Consider the following 19,733-nt stretch of genomic DNA (forward strand, 5'->3'; position numbering starts at 1 on the left):
TTACAAAATAACACATGTAGGAAATAGGAACAAAATTTTGAAAGCAGTAAATATTCACCAGTGAGCGAAAAATGACTTAGCAGATCTGAAAAAGCATAAACCCAAGTATCTACAGGGATGTGAGATGATAGAAAATATATGTATATTGGTTTCAGCTCCTATTTCCTGGCACAGAGCTCTTAAAACCCTTGTAATTTCCTAAGTGATAAGAACACTAGGAGCATCTTTTGTTCTAATATTAGATGTTGAACTCTGTTGCTGACACAGAGCTCCTGAAACTCTTGTAATTTCCTGGGTGATAGGAGTATCTTTTGTTCTAATAAGGTGACTCTGGGTGGGCTCCTGGATGAAAGCTAATCACTAAAAAAGTCAAGTCATGATTAGAAGCTTGGAATCTTCAGCCCTGCCCCCCATTCTCTTGAGAAAGGTGAAGGGCTGAAAATGGAGTTAATGATCAATCATGACTACATGATGAAGCCTTCATAAAAATCCCCACAGGATGGGGCTTTGAGAACTTCCAGGCTAGGGAACACATAGAAGTGCTGACAGAATGATTCATCTGGACAAGTCACGGAAGCTCTGCACCCTTTCCCACACACCTTGCCCTACTCATCTCTTCCACCTGGATGTTCTATTATAACCTTTACCATATCATTTTATAATTGACTGGTAAAAGTAAATAAAATGTTTTTCTGAGTTCTGTGAGCCACTCTAGCAAATTAATGGAACCTGAGGAGGGGGGACATTGGAACCTCAGATCTAAAGCTGATTGGTCAGAAGCACAGGTGACAACCTGGGCTTACAACTGGCATCTGAAATGGTGGAGGGCAGTCTTGTAGGACTGAATCTGATGCTAGCTCCAGATAGATAGTGTCAGAATTGAGTTTAGTTCACAGATACCCTGCTAGTGTCTGAGAATTGCTTGTTGGTGTTAGAAGAAACCTCCACACATTAGGTGAGCAGAAGTGTTGTGAATATAGTGCTCTGTGTGAGTGTGGTAGTCATGTGAGTAGTAAAGGGACCTCACAGGGAAGAAACACACAGTACAGAAGAACTGGTATTTTTTTTCTACACAGGTGGGAGACTAGGTTGTTTTGGTTTGGCTTGGTTTATTTTTAAAAGGGCTACGAAGCCAAAGAGAGATACAGAACCTGGAAGGATTTAGGGAAGAATGGGATGTAGAGAAAGACTGAAAATGTAAATAGTGTTCAGAAGTCTTATAAGGAACTTATTGGAGATCCAGATCCCCTTTTCTACTGGCCAACCAGGACCCCCAGCAAATGGATATTTCTTCTTTAGAAAGTGACCCAGAAAATCTCTTGAGTTTGAAGCATCAGATGTGGATTGGGGTGGGAGACAGGGGGTAAGATGCTGCACAGAGAACAGGGATAATAGGGAAAGTATGTAGTGAATGATGAGGCACCTCTCCCCACCACTGCCCCCAGGCCTCTTTCTTTCCTTCACTTCTGGAACTCAGCAACCAGGCTTTTAACCTGAAAGAAAAGATTTTCAGTGGTTTTGGGGAAACTGAAATGGCCTAAGCATAGAGACTTCCAGGTCCTGATATTTTGGTATCTCAAAAATAAATATGTTCCCAAGTTGATCACTAGATAATGATGACCCCTGGTCCTCAATACCTGCCCCACCCCCACCCCCCCCCACACACACACAGAGCTTTCAATCAACATTTTTGTGCCTCATCTGAATTTGGATTTACAAACAAGAATCACCAAGCATATCAAGACCTCCTTAAAACAAAATAGAATCAAAAAGAATGATGAGAATCCAAAAAGAATACAAGGAAGAGAAAAAAACTTGAAAATACCTATAGTTGATGTTCCTAAGGAAACGAGATATCCATGAAACATCTTCCAAGGTATAGGAAGCAGTTAAAAGGGAATCTTTAGAGAAAAAAAGAGCTTTTGGACACATAAATGTATTAGATCACACCTGGAGTAGCATGTTCATTTCTAGGGAGACCCTCCTGTAGGAAAGGCACTGAGAAAGCCAAGAATGTCCTGAGAAGTCAGAACCTGGCTTGGTCCATTCCCACACGCATATGTGTACATGGTCAAAATTTCTTACGTGCTTTGTGAGCCAGCCAGACACACAGTTCTGGGAATGAAGGAGCCAGAAATGAGTTAGGAGAGGCTGAGCCACCAGCAGCTGGGTAGGATGAGATAAATAATACAAAAATAAAATTAATGATGAACAATGTGAAAGAGGAGAGCAGAGACTAGCAGAAAGGTCCAGAAACTGTCCTAGGAGGAACAACTGAAGAATGTGAGAGCGGAGGGGTATGTTACGTAAAGACAAGATGACCAGGGAAAATAAGCACTTTCTGTCTTGCCTTCCTCCCTTCCTACTTTCCTCCCTCTCTCCTTCCCCCACCCCCTCCCTTCTTTTCCTTCCCTTCCTTCATTTCTATCCATATCTGAAGAGTTAAATAGGGGGAGAGCATTTGTTCTATATAGTTTTAGGAGATAAATCTGAAATAGATGATAGATAGATAGATAGATAGATAGATAGATAGATAGATAGATAGATGATGGATGTTAGATAACATCTCAAAATGGTAAAGAAACTAATCCATGTGGGCAGATTATTGAACTCCTGTTTAAAATGGGCTTCTGTGTGAAAGGCTTTCTTTTCACCCCTCTTGCGTCCTGATGAATCCAGAATGGGCCAACTGAAAACCTACTGGTGTGTTGCTGTTTTCTGTTGGGCAGAGAGAGCTTGGTGAGTTTTTGTGGGTCCATTAATTCATTCAAAAATAGGGCAAATGTAACTAGGTTGTATTAAAAATGGCAATTCCTTGGATTGATCCACAGAAACCAGCTCTGGTTGAATTTAAATAAGGAGGAAAATTGTTGGAGTGCATTGATTTTTGGCTCTTGACTTGGAAACACACATCCCCTCCCAAAGCAAGTCCCACAGATATTTTCCAGGCCTGGACTAAAGGAGATGGAGAATAAATTTGGCAGCAATAATAATTGAAAGAACTTATGGGACTGTGCTAAAACAGCCCCCAGAATTGGGCTTCACTCATCCTACATCTTCCAAATTTTTAGCCTTTCGTTGTGCAAGCTGCAAATAATTGACACCAGGCTCTGAGTCAGCTTTCTGATCCTCACCCTCATGGTTCAGATTCGAGTCTAATTATAAGAGCTACTCCTACATCTCCAGAGGCAGCATGCTTGGGATTTCTTCTTAAATTATTAATCAAGAGGGAAGATAAATTTGCCTGATTCTGTTCCACAAGGATCAATTTTCCCCATAGTTCATTTTTATTTGTGCATAAAAGTCAATTTTAATGGTTACTTACTTTTATTATTCCCTCATTTTCCCCTGGATCTAGAGGCTAGAATGATCAGGTGAGTGTGTCTTTCACACAGCCCCATCTAACACGGGTTTAGATGCAGTGCAGCTTCATCTAGAACAGTTCTACAGGCCCAGAGGGTATCTTATTTATAGATTGTGTCAGTTGTGAAAGAGGTATCTCTTCATACTCCCAGGTCCTGGAATTAAGGGAGTCTGGCACAAGAACACTGGGCTGTAATCATGTTTCTTCAAATTCAGTCCCAACATGGGTTCCATCATTTCCTTTGCCCCCCCTCAGTGGCACTTCTTTTTTTTTCTCAGCCTGTTGCCCAAGATGGAAACCTGAGGGAGCCCTGGACATTTCCACTCTCATTCTCATATGTGACACTGAGTTAATCAGCAAAGTCTCTTCTTTACACCTTCCAAATGTTTGCCAGCTCTTCGTCTCCATCCCCCCCTCACACACCCTCCCCCCCCCAACCCTGTCCTTATAATCTCTCCCCTGGACCATTGAAGGATACCCTAAATGGCCTCCAGGTTTCTGATCTCGACCGGCACTGTTTAGTCTCTTCATCAGTATGCTACTGACTAAGCAACAAACATAATAGATCCCTTAGAAGTCCCTCAGTGGTTCCAAACTATCTTTGTTTTAGAGTTCTAATTTCTTAGCAATAACTGTGTAGACGACAGTATGGGGTTACACTTTGTCCTTAATTAAATGACCATTCCAAATTCATGTACACCTAGCAAGTTCTACACTTCCTCATGGATCTTTTGCCAAAAATCAAAGGAATAATTTTATATTAAAAAATAGTGAAATAAGCAAAATAACTTTTATCTGAGCCATGAAAATAGCTAAAGTGAGCGTGAAATTGCTACCATAAATCTTGCTGAAGAAATTTTATTCAGCTCCTGTTTGTGTGTTTGGGGATGGGTAATTTCCCATTATGTGCTTTTTTTCTTTTGGTTGCATGCCATAAAATACTTGGCAGTATTAAGATGATAAACAGGAACACGTATAGCATCTCAAGGAGTAAAATGTAATCTTAGGATTGGAGAGAATCTACCTAGATGGTGCTAGGATTAAAAAACATAATTATGATGAGAAAGAACTGAAGCAGAAATAATTATCTTAATCCATATCTCTGGTGATTCTTCCCTTTATTTCAATTGGAAAATTAAAACAATTTTAGTGGGAGATCCATGGAGGAATAGAGCATATTGATCAAAGTCTCAACATTTTCAAAATGGCTCCATCACTTTTTCATCAGGATGTGAGTATCTCACATCAGCCACTCCACTCCGTCAGTATTCAAACATTTCTCACGCATCTCCTCTGTACCTCACAAGCAATAAACGAGTAGTTATAGACAATTAAGGAGTTTCATATAATGTGGAGTGTTGCAAAGGAGAAATAATACCAGTTGCATTTGAGGGAAGGATCTGTCATAGTTCAGGGAGCTGTCTGAGGAAGTGATGAAGACAAAATGGGAAGGAAGAGAAGCCAGATGAAGACTGATGGGAAAGGTATTTGAGGTAGGCAGGACAGCACCGATGATGTTTTGCCAGAGAGTGAAACTGAAAAAATAACCAAAGCTAGAATCTGAAGGAACCAAAAAAAGGGGGACATTAAGAAAGAGATGAGCTAAGGAGTTAAGCAGGGACCACTTACTTGCCTTTATTAAAAATTGTAGATAGTCTTCGAACTAGAAGCTTGAGACAGTTCTGGAATAGTCATCACTGGGGAAATCTGCATACACCTTTGCTAGTAGTAATGGAAAGTCCTTGTGGGCAGGGACTACTTTTTAATCATCTTATCAATGGTGTCCATCACAGAGCCCTGCCATGGTCATTGCTCAAGGAAATGTCTGCTGATTGAACAGATGCATTTGAGCAGCATAGCACTTTCATGGCTCTTACCCAGATTAAATCTCAAAATGATTCTAGGCATAGGTGTCCTATATCTATTTTACTACAAGAAAACCAGGACTAAGTGATACATGACATACCCAGGTGGAGGGGCCAGGAGGAGCCACATCCTCTCACAGAACGGACATAATATTACAAGCTTTTTAACTTTATCAAATTAGTATTTTTAAACTTTTCAAATATCCAGTTAAAATATTTCTGTTGTGAACACTTTCAAACATATACAAAAATAGAATTATACAAAAGATGCTTGTGTACTTATCACTCAGATTCAATGGTGGCCTAGACTTGCAGATTTACTTCATATGTCACTTAAAATATTTTCTTCTCTTCTGTATTTTAAAACTAATCCCAACATTATCTCTTTTCAATCCCTTCAGTATGCAGAAGCTATAAAGAAAAAGGAGAGAACACTTTTTTATATTACCACAATGCTATATTATCACACCCAACAGAATAAAAAATATAATTCTTTTTATGATCTAATATGTAATCTATAATGGCTTAAAAATGTCTTTCTCCTAATCAGGATACAAACAAACACTATACATTACATTTGGTTGTCAGGACTTTTAAGTATAAAAAGGACATTTTAACAACAAGAAAGTAAGAAAGGCATACTTTTAAGGACACAACCCCCCCACAGTCTGTTCTACAAGTTTAGATTTATGAAATTCTCCCACCTTCTGCCTTATTTTTCTCTGCTGTGGTGTGGCCCTGCTAGGAATCCCTGAATCAGACTGTTGCAGAGTCAAGAGTGGCAGAATCAGGGCTGATTGCTGTCTCTCCTGAGCATCTCCTGCCCTCCCACCCCACAACCGTGATAAGTGTCCAGTCTGTTATCATTGTTGTCTGAGCCATAGTTTCCAGTTGATTCAGAGTCTTAAATCCAGAATCACACTCATGATAAATTGAGCAGTTTTCATTTGGGAAGCCTGTAGGGGAAGACCAAACAAAGCCTTTTCATTTTGATCTTACGTACCTGCCTTATAGAATCATGGGAATCTACCCCCAAAACCAAGAGCACACTGTATACACTGTATGTTAGCCATCTGGACAATAAATTATATTAATAAAAAATAAATAAGAATTCACTAAAGAGATGGCTCTATAGTTGTAGCAGAAATTGGTTGTTAAGTGGTTGCTTAGGGTGAACAAGCCAGTCTGAGACAGCTTGTAACATGTCTGGAGCAGAAGAAGGACTAGCAGTCACCTATAGAGGTGTAGTGAAAAAAGCACTGGATGAGGCCAGGACTGTAAGATATGGATTCAAGTACCAGTTCTGCTGTGTGACCTTGGGCAAATTGCCAGGCTTCTCTGAGCCTCGGTGGGAAGTGCTCTTCCCATTGTGCTTCTATTTTCCCAGGAATAGTGGGTTGTCCTCCGAGATAATACGTATACATACTTTTCAAAACACTATTCAAGGATAAATATGATAGGAATGTTGTAGAAGCAAGAAAGATATTTGTACCACTTCAGTCACACCCAAGGGGACTGCCAACCTGCTTACCTCTAGAGCCAGACTGCTTTATCTCCTTTCTCTGCCCTGGGCTATAATTAGGCAAAAATATCACCCTTTTCATTGGGCAAGATCTAACTGATCATTATTGCAGAAGAACACAGGAAGCTTGAACATTATTATTTTAGCTTCTAGTTCCACGATTTTAATACAAAAAAAGGCACAAGACAAATCCAGCAAAGATTTAATATTTGTATCTGCCAAGGAAGGCTTTCTTATCTAGTTGAATGTAGTCTCAAGCACTGTGCCTTAAATTAGAAGGCGTAGTGCCTTGATCCTTCTTCTGATGCATCATTAGCTACGAATCACACCAATTAAACTACAGCCTGTGCCTCCCAGCTCTGAGCCTTTCACCCAACCTACCAGCAAAATCTTTAGAGAATCACCATTGGCAGCTAGGTCCTAATGATATCAGCAGTTTCCATTTTCCCCACAGAGTTTCATGTTACCTCTCTCACGCACAATGCCTTATGTGGCTTTATTTCCATAAACAAGATAGAAATCAAATTCCACAGCTTTTGAGACAAATTGCAGGTACCAGGGAAATATTCTTCTAGACATTGGGATTTTAAAAAGGACTATATTATATGAATTGTTTCTCTTATCACTTCATACTAGGCTATTCAGTTTATCAAACATGTTTATATTTGTTTCTTCACTTGATGCTTACAACAAACTTGTGATATATTAATATCATCCCCATTTTGTAAATGAGGAACATAAAGCTTCAAGAGGTCTTAGTCTTTTTTCTTTTTCATTTATTGAACATTCTACTCCGTTCCTGCACTGAGTATACTATTCACAAATGCCATTGCATTTAATCTTCAAACGATCTGATAAGGTATGTACTGTTATACTATTGTACAGATGAGAAAAACAAATCCTCCCCAGGCTGAATAACTTGCACAAAATCCATATTGAGAGTCAGTAGTAAACTTAGGAATCAAAGTTGAATCATATTTGCTTTATCGTTTTTTAAAGAATAACATTACATCAGGCTATTGTCAATTGCTGGAAGACAGTGGCTTTGCCAAATTCAAAAAGTTTCTTTGCTGACTCTGTTTTACAATAATCCTGATAATTAAAAAAAAATCTGCCTTTGTGAATCTATAAAACAAAGCTTGCATGAAGCCAAATTGAAATTTGATGTATCTAATTTTCAGAGTTGTGTGCCTATTGTGTGGAATAGCTGGTTAGGGATTCAGACTGTCGTTTGCCTATAAAACTAACTTCATTTTCCACATTAAAGTATTCCTAAGCATTTGGCTGAAACCTCTTTGAAGGGTCTCCAGCCAAGTTGCATAGAAAACTGTTCAAGTCAAAACAAATGATCCCAATTCTGCTGAGAGAGATAGAGACAAAGAGAGACAACATACCTTAATTCAACATGTTATTAAAAATTATTCTAAAAGGTTTGATCTACTCCATAGAATTGGCCAATTAAAGTATCAATTTTCTTTCTCCGAAATTTTTGTTTAACTCACCCAATTCAACAAACATTTACATTAGGATTTATTAACTGATAACTATGTGTCAAACTCTGTTTTAGGTTTTAGAGATACAGAAAAAAAATATGACAATGTCGTGCCCTCATGGTGTCCACAACTGAGTTCTTAATGCTCAGTGCTAGAGATGTACAAGAGATTGGTATATACATCCCCTTCTTTTGTGGAATGCAGGAAACATAGCAGACCTACCCTATTGTCTAGGATTCCCGATTACCTTTCGATTCTAGTGAATTCAGTTTTTAATCTGTTTATCTCTTTCTGTTGCTCTCCATTTCTCTGCATGTCTCTGTGTATGTCACACACACACACACACACACACATGCATGCACATGTACACATTAGCACAGTAGCTTGGGTCAGAAGTAAGCCAAATGACATCTGTAAATGTTTAGCAGTGGAAAATTCCATGTCATCGCTTTAACACAGGTGGCAGCCTGTAAGACAAGTTAAGTAAGGGGTTGAAGTAAAGGGCTAGTAAATTCCAGTGGCCAGAGGTCAGCACTCTTAAAGGCAGGTGGGCATTCTGATGTATATACGGAAAGAAAACCAGTCTTCTAAAATAGTCCATAAAAACAGCACCCTTCCCAGCATGGCAACTTGAAAAGTAACCAGAGTAAAGAAGCTCTAAGGTACCTTTAAAGCCTACTGTAATATGGCAGGAACTTTTCTGTGCCTGTCTGGCTCTGAAATCCCAAGGCAACTAAGAAAAGAAGAGGTGGTGAAATGGGAACAGTTGATTATTTTCTGAGCTCCAAATAAATATGGTTATTTTTCTATCATATAGAAGAATTTTGACAAAGGATTGCTTCTTAGACTTGAGATATATATAACCTGTCATCTATCCCTGACCCTCATATATACGTTATTTTGTTAAGAGCCTAGTATGGAGAATGCAGTAATGTATTTAGTGTTTCTTGCTTTAAATACTTTATTTATCAGATTACAATGATTATGAGGCTCACATCTTCCTCCTTCTACCCATAAGTTTCAGCTTGTGACCTCAGAATGAGTCTTGTATCCACCCTCTCCAAAAAAAAGAGTGCTATTATTGTTATTAATTGATGGCTCTTTTAAAAATCAATACTGCTTACAATGATAAAAATGAATTATGCCGTATTAGATATTCAGGACAACATCTTATAGGGGCAGAGACGACTTCCCCACTCAACGTATGAGGAAATCATTATCTCTGAGAGGGTTAGGAATTTTCCCAACATCACCCAGAGCCAAGACTCAAATCCAGCAAAGATATCCCAGGGCACTACTTTAAGACCCTTTCTGCTCTTCTCCCTCCACCAGAAACCATATAGACTTTCACAAAAATTTAACCTGCCTCAGTTTCTCCATTGTAACACAGGTCTGGCTGTGTTGGCTTCTTCCCACCACAGAGATATCCCATTACCATATGGAAAGTACTTGATACCACTCACAAGGGGCAGATATTTAAATGGAAAATGCTCTTTTTTCTATTCACAGCAAGAAACCAGAAAATTAAAGGCAGCAAAGCACCAGCCTGTGAGCCCCTTGAGGCAAAGGTCTTTCCAGTGAATTTGGTGTCCCTAGCAATTAGCATTGTGCCTGGCATGTAATAAACCCTGAAGAAATGTTTGCTGAATAAATGAAAGAAGGATGTTTCCCCCAAAGAAATGGAAGCTTTTATAATTGCTCAAAGTACCTCATCCCTTGAGTAGTGATTAGATGTCATGCTAAAAATTGATGTAAACTATTCTTCTTGCATCCTTCCCATACACCCTTTCTGGGCCCTGGTGACAAAGAGGGTCATGTCCAGGCAAACAATATTGTGACCCCAGTAGACTATACACCATTGACGTTTGCCCCAGCCCATTGGAAGGTGCCCCAAAGCTTGAAATTCCTTAGCTTATGAACCACTAAGAGCTTCTAACTCAGGTTTGTCTATTAAAAGCATCACTTCTTAGGCATGCAGTAGGTGGCCTCTTCAAACTACTTTCCCTGTGGCGAGGAAATGGTAACTCAGCGGGAAAGCAGCCTGTGTCGCTTAGATATGCAGAACCCCACTTACAGCCAATGATTTCACCAGTTGTTGTTAAAGCTGTGCAATGTCCATAATGAGCAAGTAGGAATAGGATGCTACTGTCCTTAGTGCCAGTAAGGACTGCATATGCCTTTATTCTGACGGGAGCCACCATGGTAATAACAGCAACAACTATTTTATATTTGCAAAGTGCTTCATGTCAGATCTCATTTTGATTCTCAAGACCACTTTTTGAGAGGAATATCACAATTTTGCAGATGAACAAACTGAGGTTCAGAAACTACCCAAGGTCCCATGGGTAGCAAGTGACAGGCTTAAGATTTAAACCTGGCCTCCTAACCCAGAGTTCTTAACTCCCCTACCCTCTGCTCACTGCTTCCTCTGATAACACAACTGTGAGTCAGCAGCATGAGGTTATAACTGCAGAGGAGGGCCCTCCTCACCAATTCACTTGGAGAAGGATATGCCCATGCTGTAGTCTAACCCACTGAGCTCATCGTTTCCATCTCTATGACACAGGCTAGCCATCTGAGCCTTGCAAATGTGAACAGCTGGGCAGCTTTAATCAGTTCGGATTAATCCTACTGCATTAAACAACACAAGCCCCCTCACAGAGGCAATGCCTCCTTTCCAGTGTCAATGATAGACTGGATTTGCATTCTGGGTCTCCTCATTCACTCTTGACAAATTGCAGAAGAAGACAGTGTATAGCAGAGCCTCTTCTCCTGTGTAGTATCTGGTGTTCACACCCTTGCCTTTCTCCATCCAAGTGTCCATCAGTAGTTCAAACTCAAGAAACTGATAATAGGCAGAGTGAGGCTATAACAAGGGGGCTCTAGGAGTAGACACAGGTTTCCTTTCTTATAGAGGGGGGTTATGACTTTTGCAAGCAATGAACAAGAAGAGGTGTTGAATTACATGTGAAAATTAACAGGGGGGATTACTAGTCATTACCAAGAGCCAACCCTTGAAGTCCATCTGCTCTCTTGTAACCTTCCCAACACATGTTGAAGTAGAAACAATTCTTGTTCCCATTCTACTCATGAGGAAATTGAGCCCAGAAAGGTTAATAACTTTCACAGTGGTACACAACTAGTAAGTGGCAGAGCCGGGATTCTGACCCTGTCTGTATAACCACATTTTGTACCTTGTTTACTGTTATCACCCATCATGTCCAACCAAGTGAAAGCAAGGGACACAGTCCCAGTGTGAATGTGTCTAGTCAGGAACAAGTGGATTTAGATGCCCACCAAAGGGGATTTTTTTTTAATTGGTTCATCATACGTAATGGAGAGAAAGAACTAACTGGAAGTAATGTTTCTTGAAACTCCTCTAAAACATTTGCCTCGAAGTTGGTTTTCAGTGGTTTGCTTCTTGTTATACACACACACACACACACACACACACACACACAAACCCAAGAAGCACAAAATAGATAACTCGTTGATGCACCTGGATGGCTCAGTCATTTAAGTGCCTGACTCTTGGCATTCAGGTCATGATCTCACATCACAGTTTGTGGGATCGAGCCCCACCTCAGGCTCTGTGCTGACAGCTCAGAGGCTGGAGTCTGCTTCGGATTCTGTGTCTCCCTCTCTAACCCTCTCCTGCTCATGCTTTCTCTCTCTCTCTCTCTGTCTCTGTCTCTCTCTCTCTCTCTCGCTCACACACACACACACACACACACTCACACACCACACAAATAAATACAAAAACATTAAAAATAATTAAAAAAAACTATATGCCAAACATCTGGCACAGTCCTGAGTCTAGGAAAGAAGGAATAATAGGCCCTGAGGTTTGGGGATGAGAGATGGGTGAAGCATCCCCACCCTCTAAGGCATTTGTACTGCAATAAAGAAGTTCAGCGTGCACATAATCAGTACAGTACATGAGAAGGAGAGCAAGATGTCAAGTGAGAGAAGTAGAGAAATGAGGATGCCTTAGGTTCTAAAGGAGAATTATGGTGTTATAATAGATGTTATGATACAATGGAAACAAATTGGACTCACAGAGATGCAAGGTTGACTCAGTGACTTTGGCGCAGTTACTTTACCTCCCTGAACTTGTTGCCTCATCTCTAAAATGGTATACCTACCTCAGAGCTTTGTTGGGAGAAATAATAGAATATTTGCATTCTGCAGCACAGATGCTAGCCCATTGCAGGTGCTCAGGAAACATGAATTCCCCTTTAGATGATATAAAGATTAAGATTAAATGGTGTGGTAGTGTTAGATTTCTGTTTTGTTGAAAAGTGAGATTTTCAGTACTATTATAAAACATAGAGTTTACGTACCTGCTTTCTTGTTTATTTCTAGAGCACTTCTAACCATAAGCTCACTCATCTTTGAGAAGCTGGAGACATCGCTCCTCTTCTATGTCTGTCTGTCTCTCACACACACATACATATTTATAAATCCAGATCTTATTGCTTCTGCTCTAGTGAAATTACTTGCATTTACATTTTCTTTTTTTTTTTATTTTTTTAATGTTTTTAATTTTTTTTTGTTTTTATTTATTTTTGGTGGGAGAGAGAGAGAGAGACAGAGCATGAGGGGGGTCGGGGGGGGGTGGGGGGAGAGAGAACGAGACACAGAATCTGAAGCAGGCTCCAGGCTCTCAGTTGTCAGCACAGAGCCCGACATGGGGCTCGAACTCATGAACCGTGAGATCATGACCTGAGTTCAAGTCAGATGCTTAACCAACTGAGCCACTCAGGAGCCCCCTTTTTTTAATGTTTATTTATTTACTGAGAGAGAACGTGCAAGCAGGAGAGGGGCAGAGAGGAGGGAGAGAGAATCCCAACCAGGCTCCACACTGTCAGCGCAGAGCCTGATGCAGGGCACAAACCGCGAGATCATGATCTGAGCCAAAATCAAAAGTCAGACACTTAGGGGCTCCTGGGTGGCTCAGTAGGTTAAGCGGCCAACTTCGGCTCAGGTCATGATCTTGCGGTCAGTGAGTTCGAGCCCTGCATCGGGCTATGTGCTGAGAGCTCAGAGCCTGGAGCCTGTTTCAGATTCTGTGTCTCCCTCTCTCTGACCCTCCCCTGTTCATGCTCTGTCTCTCCCTGTCTCAAAAATAAATAAAACGTTAAAAAAAAAAAAAGAGTCAGACACTTAACCAACTGAGCCACCCAGGTGCCACAAGTTTTATTTTCTAAAAAGGAGAGAAAAGGGTCACCTGGCTGGCCAAGTTGTTGGAGTTATACAACTCTTGATCTCAGGGTCATGAATGAGTTCAAGCCTCACATTGGGTGTGGAACCTACTTGAAAAAATGATAATAAAATGAAAATAGAAAGGCGCGAAGAGATGGGTAGGCACTTTGGAACATAGGATTTGTGATTAACACAACTGTCAAAGTGAAAAAGTTGGGGGCAGGATGTATTCCAATTAAGACAAATTCAATATAGTACAGCACAGCACTTTCCCATCCACAGCAGGGAGTACAAACACTATAGAATATGGTGTAAAACAAACATTTCAAAAGCAAGGCAGAAAACATTTGGGGGATCTAATGAGCCATACGATAAGGAGAACACAGTTTACTATGAAAGCAAGTAGCCTGTTGTGACATATAAAGTGTGGCAGCCAGAAGAGACTTCCAAAGTGCTGATCAGATATAGGTTAAGTATCAGGGAGGTATTTCCAACATGTGACATGCCTGAGATGGGAAGAGCACAGAGATTCCTGGACAACGAAAACATTAGTGGGATTTGGGAGTGGCAGTAATTAGACAGAAATAAAGCCTTGAAATTAGATAGACTATTTAGCCTTGAAAAAAGAAGTCCCACAGGAGAAGCATGTTGTCTTTCTTCATTAAAAAACCTTAAAATTGAAAAGAGGCAATTTCAGTACCTGTAGGCATTCTATAACTGAACTCATTTAATGATTCTGCTCACGTCCTCATTCATGGTTCACTCAGAAAATGTTTATTGAACCCCTGTTATTAAATACCTCATGCATACTGGACACCGTGTTAGGAACAGGGAACTCCACGGGGAGTGAGTTGTGGCTTCTGTTCTAAGAGAGCTGAGTCTAATGGGGAAGATGGGCAACTGCATAAATAACTGCAAATTGGTGTGGTAAGTACAAGAAAGTAGCAACATGGCCAAATGGGTCAGGGACTGGCACTCAATTAAGATGCTTAAGTGGGGGAGCAGAGGTGGGATTTTAGGATTTTATCACAGGAGTGAAGTCATAAAAGTTGTGGGGAGGGAGTCCTGGGAGCAGATGGGGGATTTAGTGGTTCTTGGGGGCGATGCCTGATATTTACAAACTGGTGGTGTGGAGCATGATCAGAGGACGCTAAAAAATCCCGCTTGGTGTCCCAGGCCACATTACATTCTTCTCTGAGAAATGCTAATGCGGGCTATCTGACGTCTGTGCAAAGCTTTGACCAGTACTTGCACTATAGCACTCTATTAACCTGCCATAAATGTGCTCACGTTAGACTGAGATCCTGTTTATAACAGCAAAAAGCTGGATGGGCCTAACTATCTTATGATGTAGCAACTGTTAAATAAATTACAATCTTAATCATGTGATGCAATTAGGTGTATTAAGAAATATATTTAGGGGTGCCTGGGTGGCTCAGTGGATTAGGTGTCCAGTTCATGATCTCACGGTTCATGAGATCCGTCCCCACATCGGGCTCCGCGCTGACAGTATGGAGCTTGCTTGGGATTTTCTCTCTCCCTCTCTCTCTCTGCCCCTCCCCCGCACTTTCTCCCTCTCCCTCACTTTCTCTCTCAAAATAAATAAATAAAAATAAACTTTAAAAATATATGTATATTTATGTATTTGGGAGAAGCCAGGAAAAGATCCGAGTTACACAGTTAAAAAGGCAGAAAAAGGCATTAACATAATATATATTTATGATCTCATATGTATGTGGGGATATGTGTGTGTATATATTGAAATACGCTGATAAATGCCTGTGCAAGTCCAGGACATAATACGTATCTCCAGAATAAGCTGTAGTGAAGGACAGCAGTGAGAGGGAAGAAAGAAGGTGGGGAGGGAAGAAGAGCCAGATGTCCTCTCAGTTTTTATTGTTTTTCTATATACTCCAAATTTTTACAACATTCATGAACTTCATTTTTCGATTTAAGGAAGAAATAATGCCCATGAAGTACTAAGCACAGCATCTGCCATGTGATGGCAATAAATACTAATCAACTCTTACAATGGCAAGAAAACGTGGCTCACCCCAAATGATTTCAATCTGCATACAGTGTCATAGCAACGGTTATAAATGCATGTTTTCTCTCTCTGTCAAAAAGGAATGAAATAAATATCATAAATTATGATCAATAGATTTTAGGTTAAGTATGGGTTCTGCTTATTTAATCATTTAGGATTTAATCATTTAAAGCTAAGTTTTGAAGAGGAAGCCTTCCAAATCTAGATAACACAAGACTTTGCTTAAGCACCAGAAATTTCCGGTCAACTTTTATGGTTTTATCTTTGGAGTACTAAATTTTAAAAATATTTAACATTCAAAGTTCATTATCCAGTTATCTATTTATCATTGGAAACCAAGGTCAAGTCTTTTCTTTTGTGAAATCCCACCCCATAATAACCAATAGTCAGTAAATTGAATTTAAATTTAATTTTGTGGAACTTTTATTATAAAGAATTTGAAACACTGTAAGTAGATCATCTTTTACTATGTTCATTTAGTCATTCTTGTTTTTATGAAAAGTTATGAATAAATTAAATTGAAAATCAAATTGTTTTTTGAAATGTACTAAGGAAATACTTTATGATGAATTTTTTTCTAATTAAAAGAACCATTTATAATTTGAACTAGCGTTTTCACATTTATCTTATGAGTAAATTGGCCTTTTCACCTACTAGATTTCACTAAAGCAAGATACTGTGTGCCAAGGAGATAATAGAACAAATTGTGATCAGGAATATCAAAACTTCAAAAGCTTTTACTTTTTACATGCTGATTGTGTTAATAAGTATCTTAAAACCTATTTGTGCTATCTTTATTTTTATTGGACTGACATATGGGAAAAATATTTTTCGTACGAAGAAATAGTATGATATGTAACTATATTTTCTTGATTTTTTTTAGACCCATATGTTCGAAAGTTTCTAAAATATATTTAAAACAAGACTGTCCTCTACCCCGATTTCTAATGTCAGCCTCCTAGAAACTGATTTAACTATATTATGTATCTTAGAATTGATGAAGTTTGATATATGGACTTTTTCTATTAAGATTATAGGGCAAAATTGAGGTATGCCCCAAATGATCAGTTTCTAGCAACCTATAGCAGAAAAAAAACTTAGTCAAATTAAAAGGCAATTTTTTACACAACTCATCACCAAACACTTGATTCTCTGGTCTATCAAGCTGAAAGTTAACTGTAGACTCAACCTCCCCTCCCAAAAACATTGATAATTCCTTGAATCCTTGTTTTATTTGTGGATCTTGTTTTTTTGTTTGTTTGGTTTGGGTTTTGGTGGGGGGGGGGTGCCCTCTTTTTTAAAGTAAAGTTTTTATTTTAAGATAATTATTGAGTTACATGCAATTGTAAGAAATAATACAGGAAGATCCATACACCTTTTACTCATAGTTTTGCCCAATGGCAACATTTTGTAAAACTATAGCACATTATCATAAACAGGACATTGACAATGATGTAATCCATTAATCTAATTCTGCTTTTCCCAGTTTTATTTGTACTCATTCATGTGAATATATGTGAGTGTAGTTAGTTGTATGTCATTGTTTCACATGTGCAGTTACCTGTATCCATTACCACAGTCAAGACAGCACATTTCATCACCACAAGAATGCCCTGTGTTGCCCATTTATAACCGCACATACCTCCTCCCCCAGGACTTTTCACATGTTGGGAATTTGATGGCAGTATGTTTTCTAGTTACATTTTGGGAAGTCACTGATTTATCCTTTTCTTCTTGTAAATGTCTGCAAATAAATAATACTAAACAAGTGATCCCTCTGTATTCACTGCTTTGAGTTGTGCATCTCCCTGATGCTTGGCAAAGGAACCAATATCAGGGGCAAGTAGCTGCCTTGGCTGTGCACCATATCTACTTTTCTGAAGGCACAGGACCAAATCTACCATCTTTGTTTCCATTCCCAGATTACGCTCGATTTGAGGCCAAAATCCATGACCTACGAGAGCAGATGATGAACCACAGCATGAGTTCCGGGTCCGGGTCCCTGCGAACCAATCAGAAACGCTCCCTCTATGTCAGGTAAGCAACGGAGCATTTCTTACTGTGATCTGCACTTTGCGAGCAATCCAGCTTGGGGAGATAAAGACAACACCTTGTAGGAACGGAACACATGTTCTTATTAACCCATGCTCATCAATACACCACTGTGAGACCTTAAGTTTAACCACTTTGAAGAAATTTTTGAAATGTTATTATGTCAAATTAGTTAAAAGCCTTGCTTTTAACATGTTATTCTTTGAGAATGTTACGGTCTACGGTCAAATTCTTAGCACAGGTTGCAGTAAGAATAATGGGAAGAAACATTTTCATTCCTGATAATCTTAATCTTAAATTGAATATATGGACCAAAGCCTTGGACATTTTCTTACCATCTGTATAGGAAAGAAAAATTCTTGTATCACCTTTTGACCAGCTTGATATATATTGTATGAACTTTGGTGTATTGATTGGAAATCAAAAGCACTCTGTTAAAGAGTTATATGCTTCTTCCAACAAGTTTCGGTGGAAAGATTTTCTTCCATGGTATCTTGTGAGTAGTCGTTTCTCAGCTACAAAAGTTGTTCCATGCCCTGACAAAAATCATTAATTTACCAGATAAAAAATGACTAATTGAACTTGAAATGCCTTCCAGTCTTTCATCGCTGTAGTTAATTCTTGAGAAAGATCCACCATCACTGAACTATCACATGTACTTCTTCTTAGTGCAGACCCCCTATATTCCTTCCAAAACATACTTCATTAGTGCTGACTGTTCTTTTTAAAATAATGTTAAGTATTAACAACCAAAGGGGGGAAGTGATATCTAATAAATTGTTAGAATGAATCTATGTGCCCATCTTCACTGCATTCTCCTCACCCTACTCAGCCCCACAATCTGGTCTGACTCCCATCCAAGGTCATATCCTACTCACCTGAAATTTCACTGTCTTTTCCTAGCATGAAGTGTGTATTATGGATACTAAATTATGTACGTGAATTGACTTGTTCTCTTGATTCCACCTTGGCTATGAAGTTATCTTTTAAGTATATCAGGTAGGCACTGCAGGGCCAAGAAAGGAGCAGGATTCCAAAAGGTGGCAGGTTCTCAATGGCCTTGATTTGCTGGCCACTGGGACAAGCTTAAAGTCCCTCCTCATTCCAGGGAGTTCCAATACTTCAGAAGCCCTGAGATTTAAAATAAAAACATGATGAAACAAAACACAGGCAGTTAATGTTCCAAATTTGACTAACTGAATTTCACAAGATTATGTGAAGTGTAATCTGCGACAGGAACTATTAAGAATCACCCTGGAACATGTCTTGTAGTAAAGTCACAGATGTGCTGGAAAGTGACTTTCTTTTTTCCTTATTTGCTTCATATTGCTGGTCCTTATAATACAAAATATTTTTAAATCTTGAAGTGTTTTAGTCTTAGGTAGCATGTTGGGAAAAGCCAATTGAGTTAATAGGATAGAAATAAATCAGTTAATGCAAATGAAATGGTTATATAGAATCACACTGGAAGGAAAAATTACCATATTATTGGTACCTTGTTAAAAAATAGAATGCATAAAAATGTTAATGTACCAGAAGAACTTTGCTGAAAATATATTGGTAATAGTTTAGTCTTTTGAATTGTGGAAGATTAGGAAAATTAAATGAAGTGATATAGTGATATAATATAAAACTAATAGACCTATTTGAAATAGTATTAATCAGACCCAAACTTTTATGCTCTAAGATGATAAATAAAAGTATGGCATACAAAAGAGATGAAGACTTAAGGTAATAAGGAATGTTATCTTGTTAACATTCGAATAGGTGGAAGTCGTATTGAAAGGAGGAACCTCTCTTAAATGACGCTCAAAAATAGCTGACACTTCATGGGAAATTCTCCAAATGATCTCTCTACTATACAAATATGGTTTTTGGTTTCCAAAGGTATAATTATTAATACTTATTCAGTACCAAGAGGGCTGACCTTAGCATCTGAATGACTCTTGGAGGCATAAAATTGGAAGAGATAGGGGCCATAGAGTAAAATCAGAAGGAATGAACTTACAAGACCCCCCTGGCCTTGTTCTCATGTGATGTGATAAAACTGACACCCCCACCCCAATAACAGCAACAAAAAGGCAACCAAATGGAATGAACTAGCAAGACTTAAAGGGAATTCTTACTAAAAATGATCCAGGGGCGCCTGGGTGGCTCAGTCGGTTAGGCGGCCGACTTCGGCTCA

At 39.2% G+C, this 19,733-nt stretch overlaps 1 protein-coding gene across 24 annotated transcripts in view; it reads left to right on the forward strand.

The window, feature by feature from the left end:
• Window positions 1-19,733, forward strand: part of DLG2 (discs large MAGUK scaffold protein 2) — a 2,073,554-nt gene that overhangs the window by 1,905,533 nt on the left and 148,288 nt on the right. For all 24 annotated transcript variants that reach the window (XM_043580064.1, XM_043580065.1, XM_043580066.1 and 21 more), the window contains one exon: window positions 17,419-17,533. In XM_043580064.1, the coding sequence (XP_043435999.1) occupies window positions 17,419-17,533 (115 nt within the window). The remainder of the gene's footprint in view (window positions 1-17,418; window positions 17,534-19,733) is intronic.

This window comes from Prionailurus bengalensis, chromosome D1, assembly GCF_016509475.1.
Source record: "Prionailurus bengalensis isolate Pbe53 chromosome D1, Fcat_Pben_1.1_paternal_pri, whole genome shotgun sequence".
Lineage (NCBI taxonomy): Eukaryota > Metazoa > Chordata > Mammalia > Carnivora > Felidae > Prionailurus > Prionailurus bengalensis.